At 51.0% G+C, this 23,100-nt stretch overlaps 1 protein-coding gene across 1 annotated transcript; it reads right to left on the reverse strand.

Moving 5' to 3' along the window:
- Positions 1–311: 311 nt before the first annotated feature.
- TMEM201 (transmembrane protein 201) lies at positions 312–21,758 on the reverse strand. The gene is made up of 11 exons (XM_054291936.1): positions 21,685–21,758; positions 17,147–17,267; positions 15,933–16,127; positions 14,375–14,551; positions 13,376–13,776; positions 12,890–13,093; positions 4,662–4,879; positions 4,162–4,233; positions 2,827–3,087; positions 2,146–2,277; positions 312–1,707 (listed from the first exon to the last, which is right to left on the reverse strand). The coding sequence occupies exons 1-11, from the start codon at positions 21,756–21,758 to the stop codon at positions 1,610–1,612; spliced, it is 1,953 nt and encodes a 650-aa protein (XP_054147911.1). The 3' UTR covers positions 312–1,609.
- Positions 21,759–23,100: the final 1,342 nt, after the last annotated feature.

Here is a 23,100-nt window from a genome sequence, read left to right on the forward strand (position 1 = left end):
TAAAACATGCAGCAAAATAAAAAGCAGAGTGAAAAGGAAGGGTGATCATCACTGCCAGGTGGGGCTCAGGTTCAGAGCAGAGAATGGTCAGCAGCAGATACACCTTGCTCTGTGCACATGCAGGAACACAAGAGAGGAACAGCAGCGAACTGGAAAGGAGGGAAACACAGAATTCACCAATTCAGGGTGCAAACACAGGGCAGTGGGGTGGGGCAGGGAAATTTGAGGTAAAGGAGCCCAAAGGAAGAGACAACAGAAAAAGTCTTTATAGATCAGAGTCCTGCTTCAGGAAATACACAGCTAATGCCAGGTGTTTTTCATACCATGGTAAATCCCTCTGCACTTGGTTTTTGGGAACCAAAACAGCAAGATCAGGATTTCTTTTTTTTTTCCCTAAGATGCACTAAATGATTCTGAGTGTTCAGCACAATATTCTAAATGGCCCCTGAATTCTAAGCAATGCTGAAGGCTTACCCAAAAGCAGAAATACCCAAATTACAAACTGCTTTTGATAATCTACTAACTTTCCTTGGGCTAGAAAAGAAGAATCTCTCCAGAAGGCTGAATTGTCCAGAAGCAGGTTTGGCATTTCTCACTGAGAGCACCTGGGCATTTTACTAAGTAAGAAATATCTCAAACAGTTACTTAGCAAACCCCAACATGAGAGTGAGGTGTCAGGTCTCTGGATAGATGTATACAATCAGCTTCTCACCTACCCCTAACAGAACAGATTTGTGTGATTTACAGCAAGAACAGGCTCTGCCACTCCCGGCTCCAGTGAAAGCTCCAGCAGAGCTGAGAGCTGAAGCCCTTTGTGGTGCAAATCACACAGGGATCCTTTCTTTTTGCCACTTGAGAGTAACACAGGTGATGCCTGCTGGGGCTCTGCAGCCAGCACAGGGTCTGTCTGGGCTGTGCAGCCACAGGCACACACAGGGCTGAGGGCCAGCGTGGCCACAAGGAACTGGTGAAAGTGGCCTCAGGGCCAGGTCCAGCTGGAAGCACAAGGACATATAAGATGCAAGAACATGACAGAGCAGCCAAGGTCACCCATGTGCTTAGGCAAGCTTAAGGCAACTAAAGAAAGTTCACTGACAATTTAGAGAATGCCAGAGAGAAGAGAGAAGAGGAACCACTGAGCAGAGCCTGGGGATGCTGCTGCAGTAGCCAAAGCCCAGCACCAGCTACTAAGCCATCCCTCTTCTTCAGCTCATTTGCTCTAATTCTCCCCGTTTTACCAGCACCATCAGCACGAGGTCAATATGTCAGAAAGAAGAGCTGGGGTAGGTCCCTAAAAACGCAGCTCACGCATTGTCAGGCTTGTGTCTCGGGTCAGTTCTCTTGAAAGGAAGTGTGTGGGCCATTGGAGTGGCCTCCTGCTTTGAGCTGGGAATGCTGCCTGCCATCTCCAGGGACGCTCTGGATATGATCTACCTGGAAGGGATGGCAGCAGCTGCCCAGGTTGCTTTTCATGCCAGCTGAGTGTACAGCAGTTTTTTGATGAACAGCATGCACCGGTGGCACGGCCTTGGCCATGAAGCCGTGGTTGGGTTGCTCTCATCTCCTCAGGACCAGGTGGAACCAGAGGGACAGGGAGGGCTGGCAGCAGTCAGCGCAGGCTCCTGTAGACATAGGCTGATGTGAAAACAGCATTGAGGGTCAGGCTCACGGCCAGCAGGCCCCGCAGGGCAGAGGTCCCAAAGCGACCTGGCAAAGGGGAGAACACAGAGAAAAAAGGGAAGAGTAAAAAGAGATGTTAAAGAACTGATAAGTAAAAGTTAACATGTGTTGTACATGTTGCTGCCATGTACTGTTTCTCTCTGGCCAGTGTTTCAGCACAAGCAGAAATTGCTGAAGCACTTTTCCTGTCAGGAAAGACTCCACTGCTCTCTTTTAGCTCTATTTTCATCTCATCTCATGCTCCTGACACCTGCATCCCCACTCCTGTTTTTCTGTCTTGGTTTAGCACTTTGTCAGTGTTCTTCAGACAGTCCAAAGAACAGGAACAGCTTTATTAACATCTTAGAATGGCAGGCAGAAGGTCCACTTTGCAACTACTTATTAATTTGATTTCCAGGAAAGATCTCAGCTACCCTCACAGAAACGCTCACACGTGCATGAAGCAGTCACCAGACTTGCACTCACCTCTCCAGCCTGCCAAATCTTCCCCTTTGGTAGTCGTGTCCACCACGCAGGTAGATGAGTGTGACGAGTGATCCTCCTTTTTGATGGAATTATCACTGCAAATACTCCCCCCTTCCACGGCCGATCTCATATCTGCAAGGAGAGAAAGACAGGAGAATTCACCACCTGGGTTTCTCCTGCAGGTTCCCCAGGTGGTGGCCTGGATGCTGCAGGGCTGTGCCTCTGCAGGGCTGTGCCTGTGCCCCTGCAGGGCTGTGTTCTCTGCAGGGCTGTGTCTCTGTTCCTGTGCAGGGCTGTGCCTCTGCAGGGCTGTGTCTCTGTGCCCCTGCAGGGCTGTGTTCTCTGCAGGGCTGTGTCTCTGTGCCCCTGCAGGGCTGTGCCTCTGCAGGGCTGTGTCTCTGTGCCTCTGCAGGGCTGTGCCTGTGCCCCTGCAGGGCTGTGTTCTCTCAGGGCTGTGTCTCTGTGCCCCTGCAGGGCTGTGTTCTCTCAGGGCTGTGTTCTCTGCAGGGCTGTGCCTCTGCAGGGCTGTGTCTCTGTGCCCCTGCAGGGCTGTGCCTCTGCAGGGCTGTGTCTCTGTGCCCCTGCAGGGCTCTGTTCTCTGCAGGGCTGTGTCTCTGTGCCTCTGCAGGGCTCTGTTCTCTGCAGGGCCGTGCCTGCCAGCCGCTCCCTCCCGCTCCGTACCGGGCACGCCGCGCTCGGCGAGGCTCCTCGGGGTGCAGCCGTGCAGCTCGGGGCTGAAGGCGTTGCTGTCGGGCTGGGGGGGCTCCTCGGGGCCGCTGGGGAACAGCAGCAGCTTCTGCCCCTGCAGGTTGAGGCGGGCCGGGCTGATGAGCGGGCGGCGCAGGCGCAGCGAGCCCGAGCTCGAGGTGACCGAGCCGGCCACGGACGGGGCAGGGGACGGCAGGCGGGACGGGGCGCGGCTGCCCAGCAGGGACAGTGGGTCTGAAACACAAACACCCACAGCACTTAGAGATACCCTGAACGGAGACACACCCTTCTCCCAGAAATGTAAAAGCTGTGAGAAACTTAAAAGAACTCAAAATTATTATCTCTCTATAACCATTGTTTAGAGATATGGTTCTCCAGAGTCTGCTATTCATAGTTCACCAACAGTGTGAGAAAACGTTCCTAAAAGCCAATCAAGTCTTAAGTCCACCATTGTTTCTATAAAAATTTTAATGATAAAGTGTCTTTTTAAAACCTTCTAATGATAGAGTCTCTGTATCACCTTTAGCTGCCCCCAGTACCCCTTTGGTAATAACACCCCACAGATAAAACCACCGGGTTATCATCCCACTGCAACAGGCACAGTTCTCTTTAACAGCACAACAAGGAAAAGGAATGGGAGTTGCAAATGTCCACCAATATGTCCTGTACTAAAATTCGTTATTTATTTGAGTCCCCACACTGCAAAGCACAGAGAAATCCCACCAGTACTTTGGTACACTCAGGAGTGACTCAGGTTATCAGGAGCCTGGTGAGCTTTGTCTTAGCTCAGCTCTGTCCATCCAGGAGAGCGTGCACAATCCATTCTGCAGGTGAATGAACTGCAGAGGAGGTGCACGGGGAGCAGGAGGTTTGCATGGCCCGGGGTGGGACAGCAGCACAAACAGCCCAGGGATCTGTCTGGGCCACAAGGGCCGCAGAGAGGTCACGGAGCAGCCAAACCAGCAACTGCTGCTCTCTGCTGGGAAAGCTACAAAAGAGCTGCCCTGAAGTAGCTGAATTCTCCTCTCCAAGCAGGCTCAACGCTGCTCGAATCAGCAAAGGGCTCCTTGTTTTGTCTCACTGATGCCACCGTGAGCTCTCCCAGCGAGAACATCCAGCACACACAGCACCTGACTTTAACGCCATCCCACCTCTAGCTGGGGCTCTGCCTGCAGCATTTCCAGCAGCAAAACGGACATTTTCACTGGAATGCGAGCAGGGAGGAAAGAATTCAACCAGACCACGTGTTTCAACCCACTCAGTGCAAATCCTGCACAGACTGTGGCTCTGGAAGGCCTGGAGCAGTACCTGATGTAGGGGACTCCTTGGAGCAAGATGACTGCGAGGCCGGCCGGCTTCCACTGAACAAATACCCAGAATCTAAAAGCAAAAATGAAACAATTTGAACCCAGGACAGGACTATAACGTGTGGATCCAGTGCCATTCCCTCTGGGCCAGCCCCTGCACACTCACCTGGATCCCTCCGATTCCATTTCCTCCTGAAGCACTGCACCATTGCAGCCCCATTCCCTCTAGGACAGCCCCTGCCCTCACCTGGATCCCCCCCAGCCCAATTCCTCCTGGAACTGCAGCCCCACTCCCTGTTGGACAGCCCCTGCACACTCCCTGGATCCCTCCCAGCCCATCTCTCATAGGATTTGCAGCCCCTGTCCCCGTGCCAGCCCTGCCCTCACCTGGATCCCCCCCAGCCCAATTCCTCCATGAATTGCAGCCCCTCTCCCTGGATCCCCCCAGCCCATCTCCCCCAGGCCCTGCAGCCCCTGTCCCCGTGCCAGCCCTGCCCTCACCTGCCCGTGCCAGCGAGGGGATGGTGCCCAGCGACAGCGCCCTGTGGAGGCGGCCGGGCAGGGAGGACGAGCCCGTTCTGCGCGGGGACCTGAAGAGCTGCTGGTTTGTCAGGTGCAGGATGCTGGGCGGAGTTGGCACAAACAGAGACGTGGCAGGTGAAGGGAAGGCTGGGCCAGGGCTGCTGGGAAAGACAGCGATGGAGTCCCCAGAGAGGTACCTGCAAAGGACACGCATGACAGACACTCAGCAATGAGAAACACCAGCAACTGCCTCTCTCGTGCTTGCAGAACATTTGTTTTGTTGCCAGGTTTGGACTAACTTTTCAGTGCAGGAGTGCTGAAGTTTATGGGAATGTTCCTACACTTCGGGAAAAGAAGAATGGCCCAACCTTACTTAAATTATTGTGCACCAACCTGTCCCACAATACAGGGTGGAACAGTTTAGGAATGCCAGTGAAAATACCCTGGATGACGAAATTACCCAGAGAATACTTTAAGAAGTCCAGATGTTAAAATACAGAAATTTTGTATTATTTTTAACAATTGAATGAAAATACATGAAAGGAAGTTTAGAATAGGAACCAGAATCTCTGTTCCCCTGAAAGACTTTTTAGTTAGAAACACATAATAGAACTGTCAAATAAATCATGATGAAGAACTGAGTATGAAGTGCACATTTTTAAATGGAGATATCTGACTTTGCAGATACAATATTTGGAGGCTTAATCTCACTTCTGATGGAAACAGAGACAGATGAGAGCAGTAACATGGTTACATGGCTTTTCTTCTGTCAGAGGAAAGCCAGGAGGAAATCAAAGGGTGAAGAAAATCTCAGCCTTGCACTGTGGGGTGATTTATGCACGTGTCATTCTGCCCTGGAGATGAAAGAGGTGGTGCAGCAATATTATGCCGTGCTAACTCTAGAGTGAAGATTACAATTTAAAGCATCTTATAAACTACTTATCTGCTAGCAGGAAGCAGCCATCGCCAATCCTGACCAGCTTAATGAGGCTGAACACGTGAGCCAAGCAGGGTGCTGGGGCAGGAATGACTCCAACAGCAGCCAGGGATGTGCAGGTGTGGCAGCCCCAATGCCCAACCTCTCCAGGATCCAGAGGACCTCAAAGGGGGTCCTGCTCTGCACCCCCACACACATCCACCCCACCACACACACAGATGGGCGTGCCCAGCTCGGATTTGTAAAAGGAAATGAGTGGGAAAGGGAATTAGAAGTGCAGCTCAGGACTGATATGAGTCATAGGAGAAAGAGTGATACCTACCCCTCACTGTGCCATGGCTGTGGAGGGCCAAACCAGAGCATCACCTGTGAGCCACATGGCTCTTCTGTCCTAACTTTGCACCTTCTGTGTCTTTGGGCCAAAGGATCCAACTTTTCACAGCTCCTTGGTGCAGCAGAAAACAGCTTAACTGGTTTATTGGCTTTTGTAAGTCTTTCATTTAACGGGCTGGAAGCTATTCTAGTAATTTATCACTCATAACCACAGTCCTGGGACTGGGACTGTTTTGGATCAGGCTTCCAATGGCTCTGCTGCTCAAAGCCCCAGTGCTCAACCTCACCCAGCCAGTGCAGCCAGATCCTCAGGGCAGTGAAGAATCATTTGTCTTAAACCATCCAGAAAAGGAATTAGCAAAGAGGAGCTGCAGGATTTTAAGTATAGCTTATTAATGCCTTAGGACTGAATTCTGACCAAAATGTGTCCTAAACATTAATCTGTTCTGAACAAATTCCTGCTAAGTGTGCAAAATCCTGTTCCTGTTCTCTGCACTCTTTAGTGTTTGCCACTGCCATGTCAAGAGGGCTCAATGCTGCTAAAAGCTCTCATGGCAATGTGCTTCACGCCTGAGAATGGGCAGCTGAACTAAAACTTCTCCCAGAAGCAGATATAAAAAAGGTGAGGAGATCAAGAGGATCAAGAGGCAGGAAGCAGCCCCATCACAGCCCTGGGATGGAGCACTGCAGCTGTGCCTCTGCTCCAAGCCATTTGTCTCGTGCTAATAGTGGCTCTGGAAACAGTAAAAAATGGAACATAAAAAAAAAAGAAGGGGAAAAAAAGGCTCTGGAGTCAGATAGTTTGTGGAAATAGTCAAGGCCCGGAAGCCGTTTATTTCAGAACTTGATATTGTGAACATCAAAAGCTGGGTATCTTAATTAGTGTTTACAATGATCACAATGTTACTAGACAGTCGGGCACAACTCTGCTACACAGATACTTCAAAAATAAATAAATAGAAGGTTAAAGAAGGGTATTACATGGTAGGGGACTGTACACGGTCCTGAAGGAACACCTCCCCTGCTCTGTCCCAACAGCTCCCTGTCAGCCACAGCCACCATAGGTGTGTGCCTCTTAAATTCACATTTTACAGAGATGCTGCACCAGCCCTGGGACAGACACAGACATGGGAGAGCAGGGGCAGGCCAGGCTGCAGATGGACCCACTCCTCCGTCAGATAATTCAGCCCATGAAGAAGAAGGGGAGATGCAGTCCCAGGCAGGCAGCTTGGGGATGCGCCCAGCCCTGGCAGCTGGGGAGCCAAGTGTCAGCCAGGGCTGAAACATTTCCCCTCAGAACTGAGCACCCAGGTACAGCAGGGATCTCTGTCCCCGGGGTGCAGAACAGGTCCCTGCCACCCCAGGAACAGGGCACTGTCACTGTGCCCTGGCACTGCTCTGCTGCACTCCCCACCCAGGGCACAGCCTCCTGTCAAACCCACAGAACCAGAGGGAAGAGCAGTACAGGAATAAAAAACAGGCACAAGGACAGGGGAGAGTAGTGTTAAAATGGGCACAGCTCTCAGACACATTACAATTTTGATATGTGGCTTAGAGAGCTACAAACTTCAACTGCCAAGAGTAAGAATTCTTGTCTCCTGCCTGTTGTCCTGCTTTGGATGAAAAGGGAGGGTTGAATTAGAGCTGCACTAAGACCTTCTACAGCACAGATGCTTGGCATCAATTGTGCCTTTTTCCCCCAGCTGGGGCACAAAGTGGGGAGTACATGTGTGTGTATATGCACATCCTATGCCTACACAAACCCAGACTTGCTGGCATGCCAAAAATGCCCAGGGCACCTCCTCCTGCCTGTGCACTCAAGAGCTTTGGTCCCAACGAGGCTTTACAGGGGATGACTTCAGGACTGAGTACTGTCCCTTTCCCTGGAGAGCACTGCCCTGGCTCCAAGAGCCAAGTGTCCTTGCAGGTGACAGCACACCTGGAAGGAGCTGGCAGCTGTATGTGACAGCACACGATTTCAACAGCATCTCTGAAAACCAAAGCAAAGCCATACAGCACAGCTCCCTTCACTTTTCACGAGTGCAGTCAGTCTGGAGCAATTATCTGGCCATTAATTATATTAATTTTTATAAGAGCATAAATACTTTGTTCACATTACATCAATACATAATTCCTATAGCGTCTAAGCATGATTATTAGCTTCACATAATTTCAGCACACTTGAAAAATATTCATAAAGCCAAAATAATAAGCCACTACACCATTTTTATATTCCCACATGTCCTCACCCTTTGACACACCCAAGCTCACTGGGGCATGCAAAGCACGGATGTAGGAGAGGAGTTAAGAGAGAGGAAAGAACTGGATATAAACACAGAGTATTTAGAATGGTGAAGGGCCACAAAGGTGTCAGTTTGCGTGCACTGATGTCACTGAGGGCCCCAGGAAGAACAGAGGCAGCAGCAGAGATGCTGACCTGGCTGCTGCCCCGGGGTTCTCCTGCAGAGTTGCTCAGAAATGTTAGCCCAGGTGTCCCCCTGTGCCCTGCCACGCTCGGTGGTGGCACGGGAGGGACAGAAGCGCTGGCCTGGCAGACACGTGGGCACTGCTGCAGCCCTGTGCCACCAGGCAAAGCAACACAGTGTTGTCCCAAATCTTGTCCAGGAAAAGGCACTTCATGAACCCACACTGGCCCCTTTGTAACTGGCTCTGCTGGGCAGGGTACAAGATTTTGAGCTGGCACATCAGCCACGGCCAATGAGGGCCAGTCAGGCACTTGGGGATGGAGCAGATTTGATTCCAAGTGACACACAAACCCACTAACAATCCCTCAGCACCTCTGTTCTGCTGCTACCATCCCCTGGTCCAGACACATGGTTAGTGCAAAAAAGCAGCACCTTGAATTAGGGGCTTTTGGGCTAAAACCCTCTAATATTGTTAAGATATTCACATGCTCTGGCCTGCATGGCTGAGAGAATGCTCAGGCAACAAAACTGCACCTGGAGACCACCACGTGTTCCTCTGTGGCCTCAAGTAGGAGCCCAGCTAAGGGAAAACAAGAAGCCCAAGGCAGTGACCAAGTGGTTCAGCATGATTTTGTGTCATTTGTGGTCGTTAGTTACCAAACCTTTGTTAGCTCTTATCCCACCCAGCAGAAGGAAATGTGTGACACAAAATAGCACCTCAGCTGCACAGGACAGCACCACTGTGCAGCAAAACACACATTTTCACCTGCTGGACTCTCTGTGGGGCAACAGGCATGCAGTTAGATGATGTGCTCAGATATCTACATTTACATGACATAATCTAACTGCTGAGTAAAAAATGCAAAGCACCTTCCATACAGAACCTATGGCATGGCAGTGTCTGGAACAGCCTGTTTGGCTTTGGAATCAGGTGTGGCAAGGACAGTCTCAGCAAAGGCAGTAGTGGTTTTGACTATTTCTTTTTCCACAGTCAACAGTAGAATGCTGCTAACTTACAACTTCTCTGCAGGGCTCCTTGTCTGACACACAACTGGGATGGACTGAATGCTACAGTTTAGAAATCAGAACACCTCTGGACAAAACCCACCCTTCTCCTTTCTTCCCTGACCCCTAAAGACCCATCATCCTCCACATCAGCCAAAGCATGTGAGACAAGGAGAAACAAAGGAGCCTGTCAGCATCAGAGTCTCTAAAACACCAAAAATTCAACTGTTGCAAGGTTGGTTTTGAGGCTCTGAGGTTGTTGTTTTCAGAAGCAGCACCACAGACATGCTGAGGCACCGAGAAGTGGGGAAAATAGGCTGACACCTGAGCAAAAACAAAAGCTTCTTTGGCATTAAATGAACCGCACTTCAATTATTCTGTTTCACCTTTGAAATTTTCCCAATTACAAGCACAAAAGTTCTCAAATCGTAAGTTGTGAACAAAGCACCAGAGATCAGTTGTACAGCTTGGCCATAAAACAAAGTAGCTTTCTGATGTTCTGACATATAAATCAGTGCAACTAGTAAACATACTTCATTTGTATTAATCTGCATAAAGTGAGGACAAATGATGTCACTTGCAGTTAACATATCTCCCACACTAAAGGACTTTAAACTCAGTATAGATTTGCACTTGCTGTGCAAACAGAGCTAAAACATTCCTTAACAGGATTATTCAGGCTTCACAGTGTAAATCCTCTGCTTCCCACAGTTCTAGCAACTGCCTGTTCCCAACATTTAGTGTGCATCCTCCCCATCCCATCCCAGCACTGCACAGGGAAAAAGATAACCAGAGAAAAGAACAGGCATGGTAAACCAACATAACATTTACAGCAAAACATCACAAAAGGTGCCTGACCCCAGGGAGCTTGAGGAGGAGTCAAGTTTAAATAGAAAGATAAAACCCAAGTGTTCCTAAAAAGGGAGGAGAACAGATACTTAGAGGAGATAGGAGACAATGGGAAACAGGACACAGTGACGCTTAACACAGCCTTGGCTTTCAGCTGCTGAATAAAACATCTGGAGAGGCTGCCAGCCATCTTTAGAAGCTGCCACTGAGAGTTTCCTTCCTACTGGGCAAGAGAATTTGGACAGACGCATTTCATTCTTATTAATAAAAGGGCATTGCTGACAGAAATCAGGCATGACATCACCATGACCATTCCCACTGAGTTTGTCAGCTTCCCATACCCCTCCTTTGAGCCTTCTCAGTAAATCCTTCACATATGAGATTCCTCCCATTCCCTGGACACATCTCAGAGGAGAACACCAAGAGGAACTTTCAATCCAAATTGTACAGGTAAGTGCAGAAGACAATCGCAGATAGAAGTCTTTTCTTACATGTACTTTATGAGAAAAATTTGGAAGTCCTGAAGCAGGAAGAAGGCAAGAATTAAAAAAAAGTCCAGATGCCTTATTTCACTTAATGGCCATACTAGCTCAAGGTTTCCCATGCCTGTGAGCTGGAAGACAAATGTTTTGGGTCAGGACTGATAGTGATGGGAACATGGAAGATGGAACCAGACTTTGCAGCGGCTGGATTCCTCTTGTGGGTAAGTAAGTAAGTAAACAACCCTCAGCATCATTCACAAGCACCACAACGGAGCCAGGCTCCGTGAGCTTGGATATTGCAGCTATCTGAAGGCACCAGAAAAAGATTCCAAAGGAGAGCCCAGGTGGGCAGCAGGTCTGTGTGCCACTCCCTTGCTAAGGTACAGGCACACAGCCAGGAGCTGCACCTTCCATGACGCAGCCTGGCTTATTGTTAATGAATTTCAGAGTTTCGGCAGTGCTACCTTTATGCTTTCACAACGAACAGCTGTTTGAGGAACAGTAAGTATGAACAGCTAGGAAATAGCTTTTGTTTCCTTTAAAAAAGCTCCTCTAATTCCACCAGCATCTGCAGCACCCAGCAGTGTCTGCATTTTTCAGCAGGAGTTGCAGATACTTCACAGTGAGAGCTCCACTCTGATTATTTTATAGTTTATACACTGCAAGATCACCAATTAACTTATATCAGACTATTAGGGTGGTGAGTTCCACTGTGCTATTCTGAACAGAAGAAAATAGCAGATGTTCTGTAAAAGTGCTATTTCCCTCTTGAAAAACCAAAGTCCATATGAGAAACTCAGTGGAGTGCCTTTCAAACAATCATGCAGGATAATCAGACTGCTTATCCTAAGGGGTCCCAACAAGTTAATCCTAAAAAACCCAAACAGCTGGAAGTTCCCTCCTCCCCACACAGTAATGCCCAGCCACCCCAGCTTTCAGCAGAGGAGTGCCAGGCACTCAGCTCCAAGTCACAATTTTCAGATCCTTATTTCAGTATTAGCACGACTGCAAAAAGAACCTCTGCAGGTAACCCAACAAATCCATATCTGCTGCCATGCAGTCCCACAGCAGAGCTCCCACCCTTCCCATCTGCGTTCTCAGCAATGAATGCTGACTGAGCAGTGGCGTACAATGAAAGCTGACATGGTACTCACAGCGTGAGCCTGTCAGTCCCACACTTCTCTTTCTAAGGCTATAGGAGTGGAGGAACAGAGGCATTTTTATCCAGTTGTGCTTATACACAGATGTTGCTCGGGGAGCAGGAGGGTAAAAATAACCCAAAGTAAACTGGCATTGAAAGCAACAACCACTAGTAGATCTGAAAATTTAACCTCAGCTGCACACTTTCAGGTATTAAGACACCCTGAGCTACATGATTTTTTAAAGCACCTTTTTGAATAAATTACTGAAGTTTCAGTCAAAAGCACTTAAGGACACTTCTCCATTTGAAACAGGAGCCAGGAGAAGGGCAGAGCAAGAGGGTGCAGGTAAGTGATGCTACACGGTGGAAGGCAAGAAGAACCAGGTTTGGGCTCTGTGTGGTCCCTCCTCGCGTGCCTGGGCACCACAGCACGTGGAACAAGGACTCCAAATCCAGAGGCAAGTTCCCATCAGTTCCAAATTAAAATGACCAGCACCATTAGGAAAGTGTAGGTGGCTCGGGCCCCATGGTGGATCAGGGCACAGGGCTCCTCTGTGAGTGGCTAAGGATGGAGAGGCAGTGAGGAGAACCAGGAGGACAGGAGAAGCCAGAATCTCTTTGGCTGGAGGAGCAGAAAGGGAAGGAGGCTGCATTTATGGAGCAGTTTGTGAGGCAGCTGCTGGAAGAACTGACTTTGGGGAAGCTGGATATTTGTACTGCTGACGTAGGATGCAGGAGGAAGGGAGAATGGAGGCAGCACGAGTAGCTTCCATGGCTAGTAGTGGAAATGCTAGCACAGTGGTAAGCAAGGATGGGGAAAAAAATTTATATATATATATATACACATGTGTATATGTGCATATATAAATATATATATTTTTAAAAAAAGGAAGAAGAGATCTTCACTGCTTATCTAACTTTAAAAAAAGAGACACAGAGGAAGGGAAAATAACAAGAGGAGAGAGAAGCACCAGTCGCAAAGAGTTCACAAGGGTTTTTCCTGCTTCCCCCAGCGTCACTGCTCTGGCTCTGACCTTCGGGGCCGGGGTCTCCGCTGGCCCGTCGCCTTCCGCGTGGCCACGGCTGCGGTGAAGCCCACCAGGCAGCACAGGGACGTGGTGCCAAACTTGGCCGTGTCCAGCCAGCTGGGCGTGTCTGCCTTCAGGTAGCGCTCGGCCAGGTGCAGGCTCATCACCAGGAACCACAGCAGCGAGGCAAAGGCGTCGATCCGCCGGAGCCTGCCACGGGAGGAGAAACCAGACAGGATTTAAACACTGCTGAACGCCCCGGTCACCCTGTACTGCCTCTGACACAGCACATCCTGTGCAGCCCTGCCTGCTGCCGAGCAGATCAGCTCCAGCTTTTCATTCACAGTAATTAAGCTTAAATGGAATGAATCAGCGCATGCAGTACTGCATGTGCCATTCTGGAAGTGTTTACCCCCGGATCACCGAGGCAGCCCAGCACTAGGGAGCTCCCACCAAAGCAGCTTGAGCGAGACAGGAGCCCGGCACACGCACCTGATGCGCCCAGCCAGGAACATGGCCAGCAGGCAGGTGAAGAGCCCCAGCACAGCCACTGCCATCTGGTGATTCTTGCCGTAGGCCCAGGCCACGCTCAGGTTCTCCAGCAGGCGCTCCGGGAGCAGGCGGAGCAGCTCCCGCCAGCCGCGCCCCGAGCCGCCACCGTCACTGCCACTGCCACTGGCACTGCCACCGCCTGCACGGGGGCTGGCGCCAGTCCTGTTCCACACGGGGCCAGCGGGGCCAGGAGCAGGGACAGCTGTGCTGAGGGAGAAGGGGTCGCCTGACCCGTACAAGGCCATCAGAACCAGGAACGCACAGCTGAGGAAGGCCAGGAACCGCAGGAGGATCACCTGAGCTGGCGTGGTGATGGAAGTGGATGAGGATGAACACAGGCTCTGCAGAGCAAGGGAGAAACGCTTTGTCAGGACTGAATGAACTGCAGCAAGGTTTTGAAATGGTGCTCTATTAAACACTTCCAGACTGTATGGTTTGCTGGACTGCTCTGCTCAAGTCCTTCTAAGTCTCTGCACTGGGCTGACACCACATGGGATTATTGTAGACTAGCAAGGAGCAATGGCAGAGACATGAACAGAAGCCAAGGTCAGGCAGGGCAGTGAAACAAGGAGAAGGTCATAATTCAATTCCCATTGTTCTTTTTTTTTTTTTTTCCCCTTGTGCTCTGTAATTTCCTGCACTGCACTCACAAATTGGTTTCCCTACCTCCCCTTCTCTGCCTGTCCCATTATTTTCCTTCCACTCTATTATTACATTAGCCTTACCTTCTGGCAACTGTGCTGAATGACACCAGCAAGAGGAAAACCTCAAACCAGCATTAGAAGCATCTATGGCAACTCTCCTGTGCTCTCCTAAACTGCAGGCACGCAGCAAGCTCCCAGGGCTGGAGAGGCCAGGCTGCTCCTCCCTTTCCCAGCTGCAGGTGCAGCGGCAGAGCTGTCCCTGTCCTGCCCCTGTCCCTGCCCTGTCCCCATGTACCTGGCTGTAGCCCTTGTCGCTCTCCCGGCGCCTGAAGTGGTGGCTGAGCAGCAGCGCCCGCAGCTGCCGGTTCTGGTGCTTGATGTAATACTCCACTGCAGCCTGGCACGGGCGGCACAGCTTGTAGGTCTGCTCCAGGTGGTGCTTGTACACCTCAATCTCCTCATCGTACTTGCCCTGGGCAGGGAACAGCAGGGGAAAACGGGTGAGAAGTGCAGGTGCCTCACCAGCTGTCATGTTTGCCACTGACAGAAGGGCAAAGCGTGACCCCAGTGTCACAGGGACAGCTCCCTGAACCAAGCTGCAGCCAGGCATAGAGCCAGCCTCACACAGAGCTGAGCCAGCCTCCATGTCCCAGAAGGGATGGCAAAGAAGAGCCCTGGAGAAGGCTGCTGTGGCCCAACATCAGGATGTTCAATTTCCGTGCCCAATTTTGCTGTCTTTGTTGAGATATTTTGAATACTACATAGCTGAGACAAGTAACTAGAATTGCTCTTCCTCTCCTCAAATGAGGGGACACGAAATACCTGTGGCTCTGTCGCTCCAGGCTCATCCCTCCCTGGAGCAGCCAGCCCTGCTGTCACTGAAGCCCTTATCCAAGCACACTGGATAACAATCCCAGGTTTCTCAGCTGGCACAGGCACTGCAGCTCACTGAATGCTTAAAAAGGGGCCAAAGGCTGGCAGTACTTGAGCAACTGGATAGGTCTGGCAAGAGGCAGGGACTAGAAATAAAGCTGAGAAAAGGGCACCAGCCAAAGATATTTTCATTAAGCGCGATCAAATTTCAATCTGTTCTCCAGGAATCACTCTGATTAAACTCATTATAATTACACAAAGCAGACTAGATTAGGCAAGCCAGAGGATGGACACATCACACTACAGCACAGTCTAACCCTAAGGCTTGATCATGCCAAGGAATGCAGCACTAAATTCTCCGCACAGATCTTTAGGGAGCCATAAAACCGTGAAGGAGAAACCCCATTATCCCTCCTCCACGCATATTAAGTAATGGGAAGGCCAAGAAGTTGCTCAGCAGGAAATCCTGTTGCTGTAGCTGCAAAATCCCTCTGCCCTCCTAAGCACAGATGCCTAACCAGGGAAATTGTGGCTGCACAGGATTCCTCTCCCAGTTCACTTGTAAACACAGAGCAGAACAGCCAGGGCCTCTGGAAAACAAAACCTATTAAGGCTTCATGTTAACTGCTGGGCTGTTGTGCCTCTCAGCTCCCATAAACTCAGCCATGGGAAGTACTGGAGGTGTAAGATGATCTCAGAAACATCTTGGGCTCAAGCTTCAGTTTCCAGTGCTCATTAGAACAGGGGAACATTCCAGCTTTGAAGTACAATTAGGTAAATTTACAACACTAATCACTGAACTTCTCTGCACTGGAGTGCCACAGAGTGAAGACTGTTGGAACATCATTACTGAAAAACTGCTCTCTCTCCTGCTTACTAGGCTGCAGCATGGAATAAACAGAGCAGGAACGGCAGATGCATGGATGGGAATGCCTTGGACAAACATTCTCCAGTGATGGCAGTCCCGAATGAACACTCACCTCCTCCCTTGGTGAGAATGAAGCCAGCTGTTTGATTTTCATGGTTTGATGGTTGTTGCATTTCTTGCAGAGCAGAATCTGGCTGCTCACCCACTGCTGTGGTTTGGTAGGGTCACAGAAAGTTGGACTGCCCGACACAACGTGGTTAAGGTGTTCCATGTACTGGGCAGGGATGGGCTTGTTGTAGTCTCCATTCTGACAAACAACAGGGGGAAAAGCAAACATTCAATCATAAAATCACAGCTGGGTTGACAGTAAGATTCCCTAAGTTCTGTCAGCAGCTCTGCATTTCATTAGCATGCACCTATGTAACAAAATAAATTAGTAAAAAAAGAGGCAAAATGCTTCAAATCTTCCCCCATCTCCACTGTCCTGCACACCTATCTCAGGCAGCTAGTGGTGCTGGATTTCAGCTCAAGACAGGCTTTGCTATTTAACAGAACACAAAACCAGAGAAGAATTGTTCCATACAGTAAAATAAGTATTCTTACGAGATACGTCAAGGCCACTTTCACCCTTTAAAGTGAGACAGGAACATTTGTCTCTATCTCTCTTAGTCAGCACAACCAGCGCAGAAGATTCTCTTTCCAAGCTGAGGTGCTGAGCTCATGGGTGCTGGGCACAGCCAGCCAGCTGTGCATTCACTGCCCCATGCTGCTGAGGCTCCCCAGGCACTCCCAGCTCCTGTACCTCCTGTCCCAGCCCCTGTACCCCCTGTCCCAGCCCCTGTCCCAGCCCCTGTACCTCCTGTCCCAGCCCCTGTACCCCCTGTCCCAGCCCCTGTCCCAGCCCCTGTACCTCCTGTCCCAGCCCCTGTACCCCCTGTCCCAGCCCCTGTCCCAGCCCCTGTCCCAGCCCCTGTACCTCCTGTACCCCCTGTCCCAGCCCCTGTACTCCTGTCCCAGCCCCTGTACCCCCTGTCCCAGCCCCTGTCCCAGCCCCTGTACCTCCTGTCCCAGCTCCTGTACCTCCTGTCCCAGCCCCTGTACCCCCTGTCCCAGCCCCTGTACCCCCTGTCCCAGCCCCTGTCCCAGCCCCTGTACCTCCTGTCCCAGCCCCTGTACCTCCTGTCCCAGCCCCTGTACCCCCTGTCCCAGCCCCTGTACCCCCTGTCCCAGCCCCTGTCCCAGCCCCTGTACCCCCTGTCCCAGCCCCTGTACCCCCTGTCCCAGCCCCTGTCCCAGCCCCTGTACCCCCTGTCCCAGCCCCTGTACCTCCTGGAAGCCGTTGTACTGCTCGCAGTTGGGGCAGTCCCAGCAGTTGCGGTTCCCGTAGGGCACCACCGTGTCCTGGTTGCAGAACCAGCAGTTCACCGTCACGTGCGTGGGCTTCTTCCTGGGGGGACAACAAACATCTCAGGCAGGAGCCCTCAGCTCAGCTGGTGGAGAGGAGAGCAATGGCTTCCCAACAGTGAAATGCAGGAAAACAGCCAATCTTCCCATTCCGTGTGCTTAATGCTATGACTTGGAGTAGTGCTTTTAGCAATGAAAAGCAGAAATAAATTCTGCCTGACAATCATCCCTCTGCTCCAGTACCATGGACATGCCAGAACTTCAATAACAACCTTGTGATTTACCCACTTCACTGTTTTTCATGGCTATATCTGGGGGTCCTCTCCCTAATCAGCAGTGTCATTCTATGAGAAGGTGCAGTAGAATTGATGCTTAAGACACAGGATTCCAGGGAAAGGAAGTCAGGATCCATGGGAGCTGCCTGTGAGGGTGCCCAGAAACCCAGGAAATGGGCATCCCCTGCTTTTATGCACTAGAACTGAAGGGATAAGGACTAATGACCTCGATCCATGAGCCCCTTGTTCTCTAAAGCAATCCTGCTAAAACAACAGCCAATACAGACAAACAGCTGTGACGAGGCCCCACCAAAACAGGCTGTGACAGATGTGTGAGCAAAGACCACCTTCACCAGCCCAATCCCTGAGCCTGCCTGCTAGAGAAGCTCTGCATTTGTCTCAAAGCTCAGTGCAAGGCCCAAGAGGAGCTCCCTGGCCCAGGCACCCCAGCCCAGCTGTCTGGGCTCATCAGCACCAGCCCCATTTCCAAGGCAGGGCAGCTGCCCAGGGCTGGCTATGGCAGCCGTGCAGACAGATGGACACAGCTGCCACAGCCCAGCTCCACCAGGGAATAATGAATCTGTGTGGCTCCACTGCAGCAGCAGAGCAGGGGAGCAAATAACAGCAACCATTTTTCCCACTCACATTTCCACGGACCGTGCCTCGAAACTCGGTTCATAAAACATCAAACCCTCAAGCAATGCCTGAGCCTCCTGTTTAGGCACTAACAATGAGGATATGCTTGAAATGAAGCACTGTAAAGTCAGAATGTACAGAGGATTCCCTGCCAGATGCTGAAAGAAAATGGCTGGAGCTACTAGGATGGCAGATTCTCATCTCAAAATAGATGCAAACACCCACACCCCCCCTTAAAATGAATATTCCCTGCTCAACTTTCTTCACTGCCAAGGGGGCTCAACTGATCTGAGTTAAAAATATCACTGCTAAAGCTAACAGGCAAAAAAAGCCCCCCAAACCAGCCCAGAGATTAAAGCAGACAAATCTAGGTTGGTGTCTGAGTTATCCACGAGCTGCTGCTGTCCAAAAGCCAAGCACGTGCCCACCCCAATCCCCTCCTGTGGCACCACTGAAACCCCTCAGCCCCTGCCCACCCCAGGCTCTGCATTCCATGGCATGACAGAGGCAGCAGCACTAATTTCAAGGGTGACAGAACTGGAAAGCACAGGTGAAGCAATGAATAAAGCAGTCATGCCATAAAGGGAAATCCATCAGTGCCAAACCCTGCCTGAGAACTCGCTAATATCAGAGACCAAATCCTCAGAGTACTCGAGGCCTTTCCAGCCTTTTCCAAACAGGATTTCATTTCTTGCTCTGGAGGCTCAGGAAGTACTACCAAGGATTAAACAGCAGCACCTCATTTGCAATGTATGCAAAACAAATGGCTAAATCCTGGATTATTTAGGATAAAAGGCAATAATACTTCCTTCTGTGAACCTATAATCTGTTGCCATAGAAATAGGTGCAAAAAATCCCAAATTCTCAATCTGGTGAATGTAAAATAACAAGGGGAGGAAAAGGTTGTTGAGGCAAGAACATGTAGGTAGGGTACTAATTTTCTAGTAATTGGGCAGGACTGAAAAAAACCAAAAAACAAGTTCTGCATTTGGAAAGACTCTCAAATACAGGTTTAACTACTCTGGAGCTATATTTACCTTGCCTGAATTCAGGCAGCAGCTGAGGGCAGTGAGTTAAAGCACACACTGCTTCCAAAGTCAGAGAGTGCCAACGCAAATGGAGCCTTTACCATGTGCTCAATCCCTCACAAATCAAAAGGCAAATCATCCCCGAGGAGTTCATAATCTAGCACTGTGCTAATCTGAACCAGCTCCACTGGCCAGAGAACCTCCTGCACACCAAAACCTGGGCAGCAAGAAGTGAGTGAGTTACTCCAGGCACAGAGAGACTCCACTCACAGCTGACTCCCTGTGTAACCTGCACACCCAGCCAGGCTCACAGCACATTCAAGGCTTGCACAAACTGCTCTGCAGGTAGAAAATGTTTGCTTAAGCCAAAATTGAGGGGAAAACACCTGCAGTAAACTCAGTTATGGCACCAACAGCTAAATGTCTGACAATGCTCAGACAATGACACCCTGTTCCTTTGTGAGAAGCTGCTGGATTCTTAATTTTGCTCACAAAAATCAGGCTGCAGCTCTGCAGGTCCCATTGACAAACACTGGCTAGCAACTAGTTTGTGTCTGTCATGTAACACAAGGAGGAACTGAGGCTGCTTCCCAGCACTCTTCACTTCTCATTTATACACACATTTAAGGTCATGCTGAAGTCCATGCTTCTAATGGATTGCCAGAACAACAGTCTACCTTGGTAAATGCTGGCAGTAATAAACTGGATTTGTAAATATTTTTATTTACATCTATTCCCCACCCTCTTTAAGTCAGAAGATGAAAATGTTTACTTTTCTGTAGCCTTGAAAGTGACACTGGTGGATGTGCAGCTCTTCGCTGGGTTACCAAGGATTAGAAGAAAAACCCAATTCTCTATTAAAAGTATTTAAAGCAGCAGTCTCATTCTGGCACAACTGGATCACAAAGCAATTATTCAAATGGCTATGCCAGCACATCTGAACAGTCCCCTCAGCAAGGAAAAATGTGCCCAGTGGGCTCAGGCAGGGACACCCAGTGATAACCCAGGGACACCCCAGGCTCTGTTCCTATCTGGACATCAAATCTGTTATCTCCTTGATAAACAAAAAGCAAAGGCAGCATCATATCTATGTCTCATATCACATCTGTGCCCCTTATTAAGCTGTCCTCCTTGATGACTATCATTGACTAACATTCACTAAATCAAGGCAGAATAAGAAATTTGGACGTATCAGAACAGTACTGAGAAAGACAACATGCAGCTTCAAAGAATTATCAAGGTCACCTGAAAGAATTTACCGGCAGTCTTCAAGGACTTGGGAAGAAACGCTTTCCATTCCAGAGACCTTTTGATGAACTCGGGCAAAACAAACCCACTCTCCTCACTCTAAAGGCACGCTAGCCTCAACTGGGTCAAAGAAATCCTGCCTGCTTCACTGGAATTGCCTTTAGGCCACCTGGATTTCTTGGCTACCCTAAATATGTCAGACAAAGGCCAAGTCTTATATATGGACTAATGTCCCATTGATCATTGATATGGATAAATAAGCAGCAAATGCTTTAGAGGAAACCTTAGGCATCACATTGAGGATGCGGGAATATGCTGCTATTGCAAAGCACTAACGTGAAGTGAACCTTAGCATAGGGAGCCCTTGGGACTGGCTTGTCTCCAATAGAAGCACTTAATAGATGAGCAGGCTGCAAGGTCTATTGCTGCTACAGAGCCTGAAATCCTTATATTCCACACATCCCTACATTCCTTTCATGCTATGCCAGATTAGAACCTGTCAAATTAAGTTTTTCTCCTTTCATGAGATCTGAATCATGACATGTCTCCTGATGCTTTTCAAACCTGGCTTTCAATTGCTCTGAATTTGTTCTAAGGTCAGGAACGTTCTGTGCAATTAAGAAACAAATAACCAAAGAATTTTGGTCGCTAATCAATAATTTTGACTTGCATAGAATCTCCCCTAGTTGTATTACTGTGCTAACACCTTTGATATTTACAAGCGTGTTCCCCAGCAATGCATCCCTCACCCCACACCCACCAGCCACAAGAGCAGGATCTTGTCTTTCAAAGACGCGGGACAAGGAGCGGGGGAGAGGCGATGGGCAGCGCTGGGATGCTCAGCCCGGCACACAAAGCCATTCCCGGGCACAGAGCGCTCCCATCCCAGCCGCGTTCCCGGCGGTGTCGGGGCACACAAAGCCATTCCCGGGCACAGAGCGCTCCCAGCCGCGTTCCCCGGCGGGGTTGGGGCAGAGCCGGGATGCTCAGCCCAGCACACAAAGCCATTCCCGGGTTTGGGGTGTCTGTGCTCCCAGCCGCTCTCCCCGCTCGGCCCTGCCCTCGCCGCCGCCCAGGCCGGGCCCTGCCGGGGCTCTCCGGGAGCGGCCCCGCCGCTCTCCCACAGCGGGCGGGCCCGGGCCCCGCGTGGCGCCTTCCCGCCGCCGCGGGCCGCATCCCGCCATGCCGTGCCCAGCCTCCCTCCTCCTCCTCCCTTCCGTCCGCCCGTCCTTCCCTCCCTCCCCGGCCGCCGTCCCCGCGCCGCCGGCCGTACCTCCGCGCGATGCGGTAGAGCAGCAGCCCCGCGGCCGCGGCGCAGGCGGTGACGCCCAGCCCGGCTCCGTCCATGCCGGCGCGGCCGCGCTGCCCCGGCGCCGGCGGAGCCGCTTTGTAGGGGCGCGGCCGGCGCCCGGCCCGCCCCTGGGCCCGCGGGGGCGGCGCGTGACTCACGGCGGGGCCGGAGTCGTGCGCCGGGGCCGCCGTGACTCAGCGCCGCAAAGGCCGAGATCGTGGCGGCGGGGGCGGCCCGGGCCCGGCCGGCCGGGGGCGGCCCGGGGAGGTCGTGCCTGGCCCGGCGTGCCTGGCCCGGCGCCCGGCGCACACCGGGGACAGCGCTTCTCCTAAATATAGCGCGGCGCTGTCGGTGTGACGGCGGGGACAGGCCCCGTGAAGGGCGGCCGCCGCAGCGCGGCTCTGAGAGGAATGTCCTGGGCTGCGAGGGACACGGTTCATCCCCGGCCCTCAGACACCCCAAAATCCCGCCCTGGGCATCCCTGACTATCCTGAGCTGGAAGGGACACAGTTCATCCCCGGCCCTCACAAACACCCCAAAATCCCGCCCTGGGCATTACTGGAGTGTCCTGGGCTGGGAGGGACACAGTTCATCCCCGGCCCTCATAAACACCCCAAAATCCCACCCTGGGCATCCCTGTAAGGGACACAGTTCATCCCTGGCCTGCACAGACACCCCAAAATCCCATTCTGGGCACCCCTGGAGTGTCCTGGGCAAAATTCCTGCCTGGGCATCCCTGGAGTGTCCTGGGCTGGGAGGGACACAGCTCATCCCCGGCCCTCACAGACACCCAAAAATCCCATTCTGGGCATTCCTGGAATGTCCTGAGCGAAATTCCTCCCTGGGCATCCCTGGAACATACTGAGCTGGAAGGGACACAGTCCAGCCCCAGCCCTCACAGACACCCCAAAATCCCGCCCTGGGCATCCCTGGAATTATGTAGCTGTTTCTGTGATTAGCATTCTCAGCACAATAAAATTGCTTAAGATTCAGCAATCATGTTTTTTAAAAGGCATAAATGGAAAAGCTCTTCATAGACAAATATTTGTGCTGGGAGTGAACTCTACTTTTAAGCCTAACTATGGTTGGGCTCTTCACTGTTGCATTTCCATCTGTAGAGATTTAACCATGGAAATTAATTCTGCGGAATTAACAGTGAATATTTCATCTTAACGAATTTAAAAGGCACATAGTTTTTCCATCTCTCTCCCATTGTTTAGTGCAATTACTTAGGGATTGTGTTATGAGAATGCTAGGGCAGGCAGGAAGAACAACCCACCCGGTCCTTTGGCACAGCCAGCCCTCCTGGTGTCCTGCAGGGCTGTGCTGCAGGGCTGGGCTGTTCTCCCTACGCAAATCCCTCCCTTCCTCTCAGCTCTGTCTGTGCCATCCGCCCAA

This window comes from Melozone crissalis, unplaced genomic scaffold, assembly GCF_028551555.1.
Source record: "Melozone crissalis strain CALT ecotype California unplaced genomic scaffold, PUWL_Pcris_2 ptg000107l_1, whole genome shotgun sequence".
NCBI lineage: Eukaryota > Metazoa > Chordata > Aves > Passeriformes > Passerellidae > Melozone > Melozone crissalis.

Bases quoted from the DNA above. Each gene is read 5' to 3' on its own strand.
- TMEM201 (XM_054291936.1), bottom strand. From the start codon at position 21,758: ATGGACGGAGCCGGGCTGGGCGTCACCGCCTGCGCCGCGGCCGCGGGG. The intron at 17,268-21,684 runs GTACGGCCGGCG...TTGTCCCCCCAG, and splicing joins CTCTACCGCATCGCGCGGAG to GAAGAAGCCCACGCACGTGA. The intron at 4,234-4,661 runs GTGAGGGCAGGG...TTTTGCTTTTAG, and splicing joins CCCCTCGCTGGCACGGGCAG to ATTCTGGGTATTTGTTCAGT.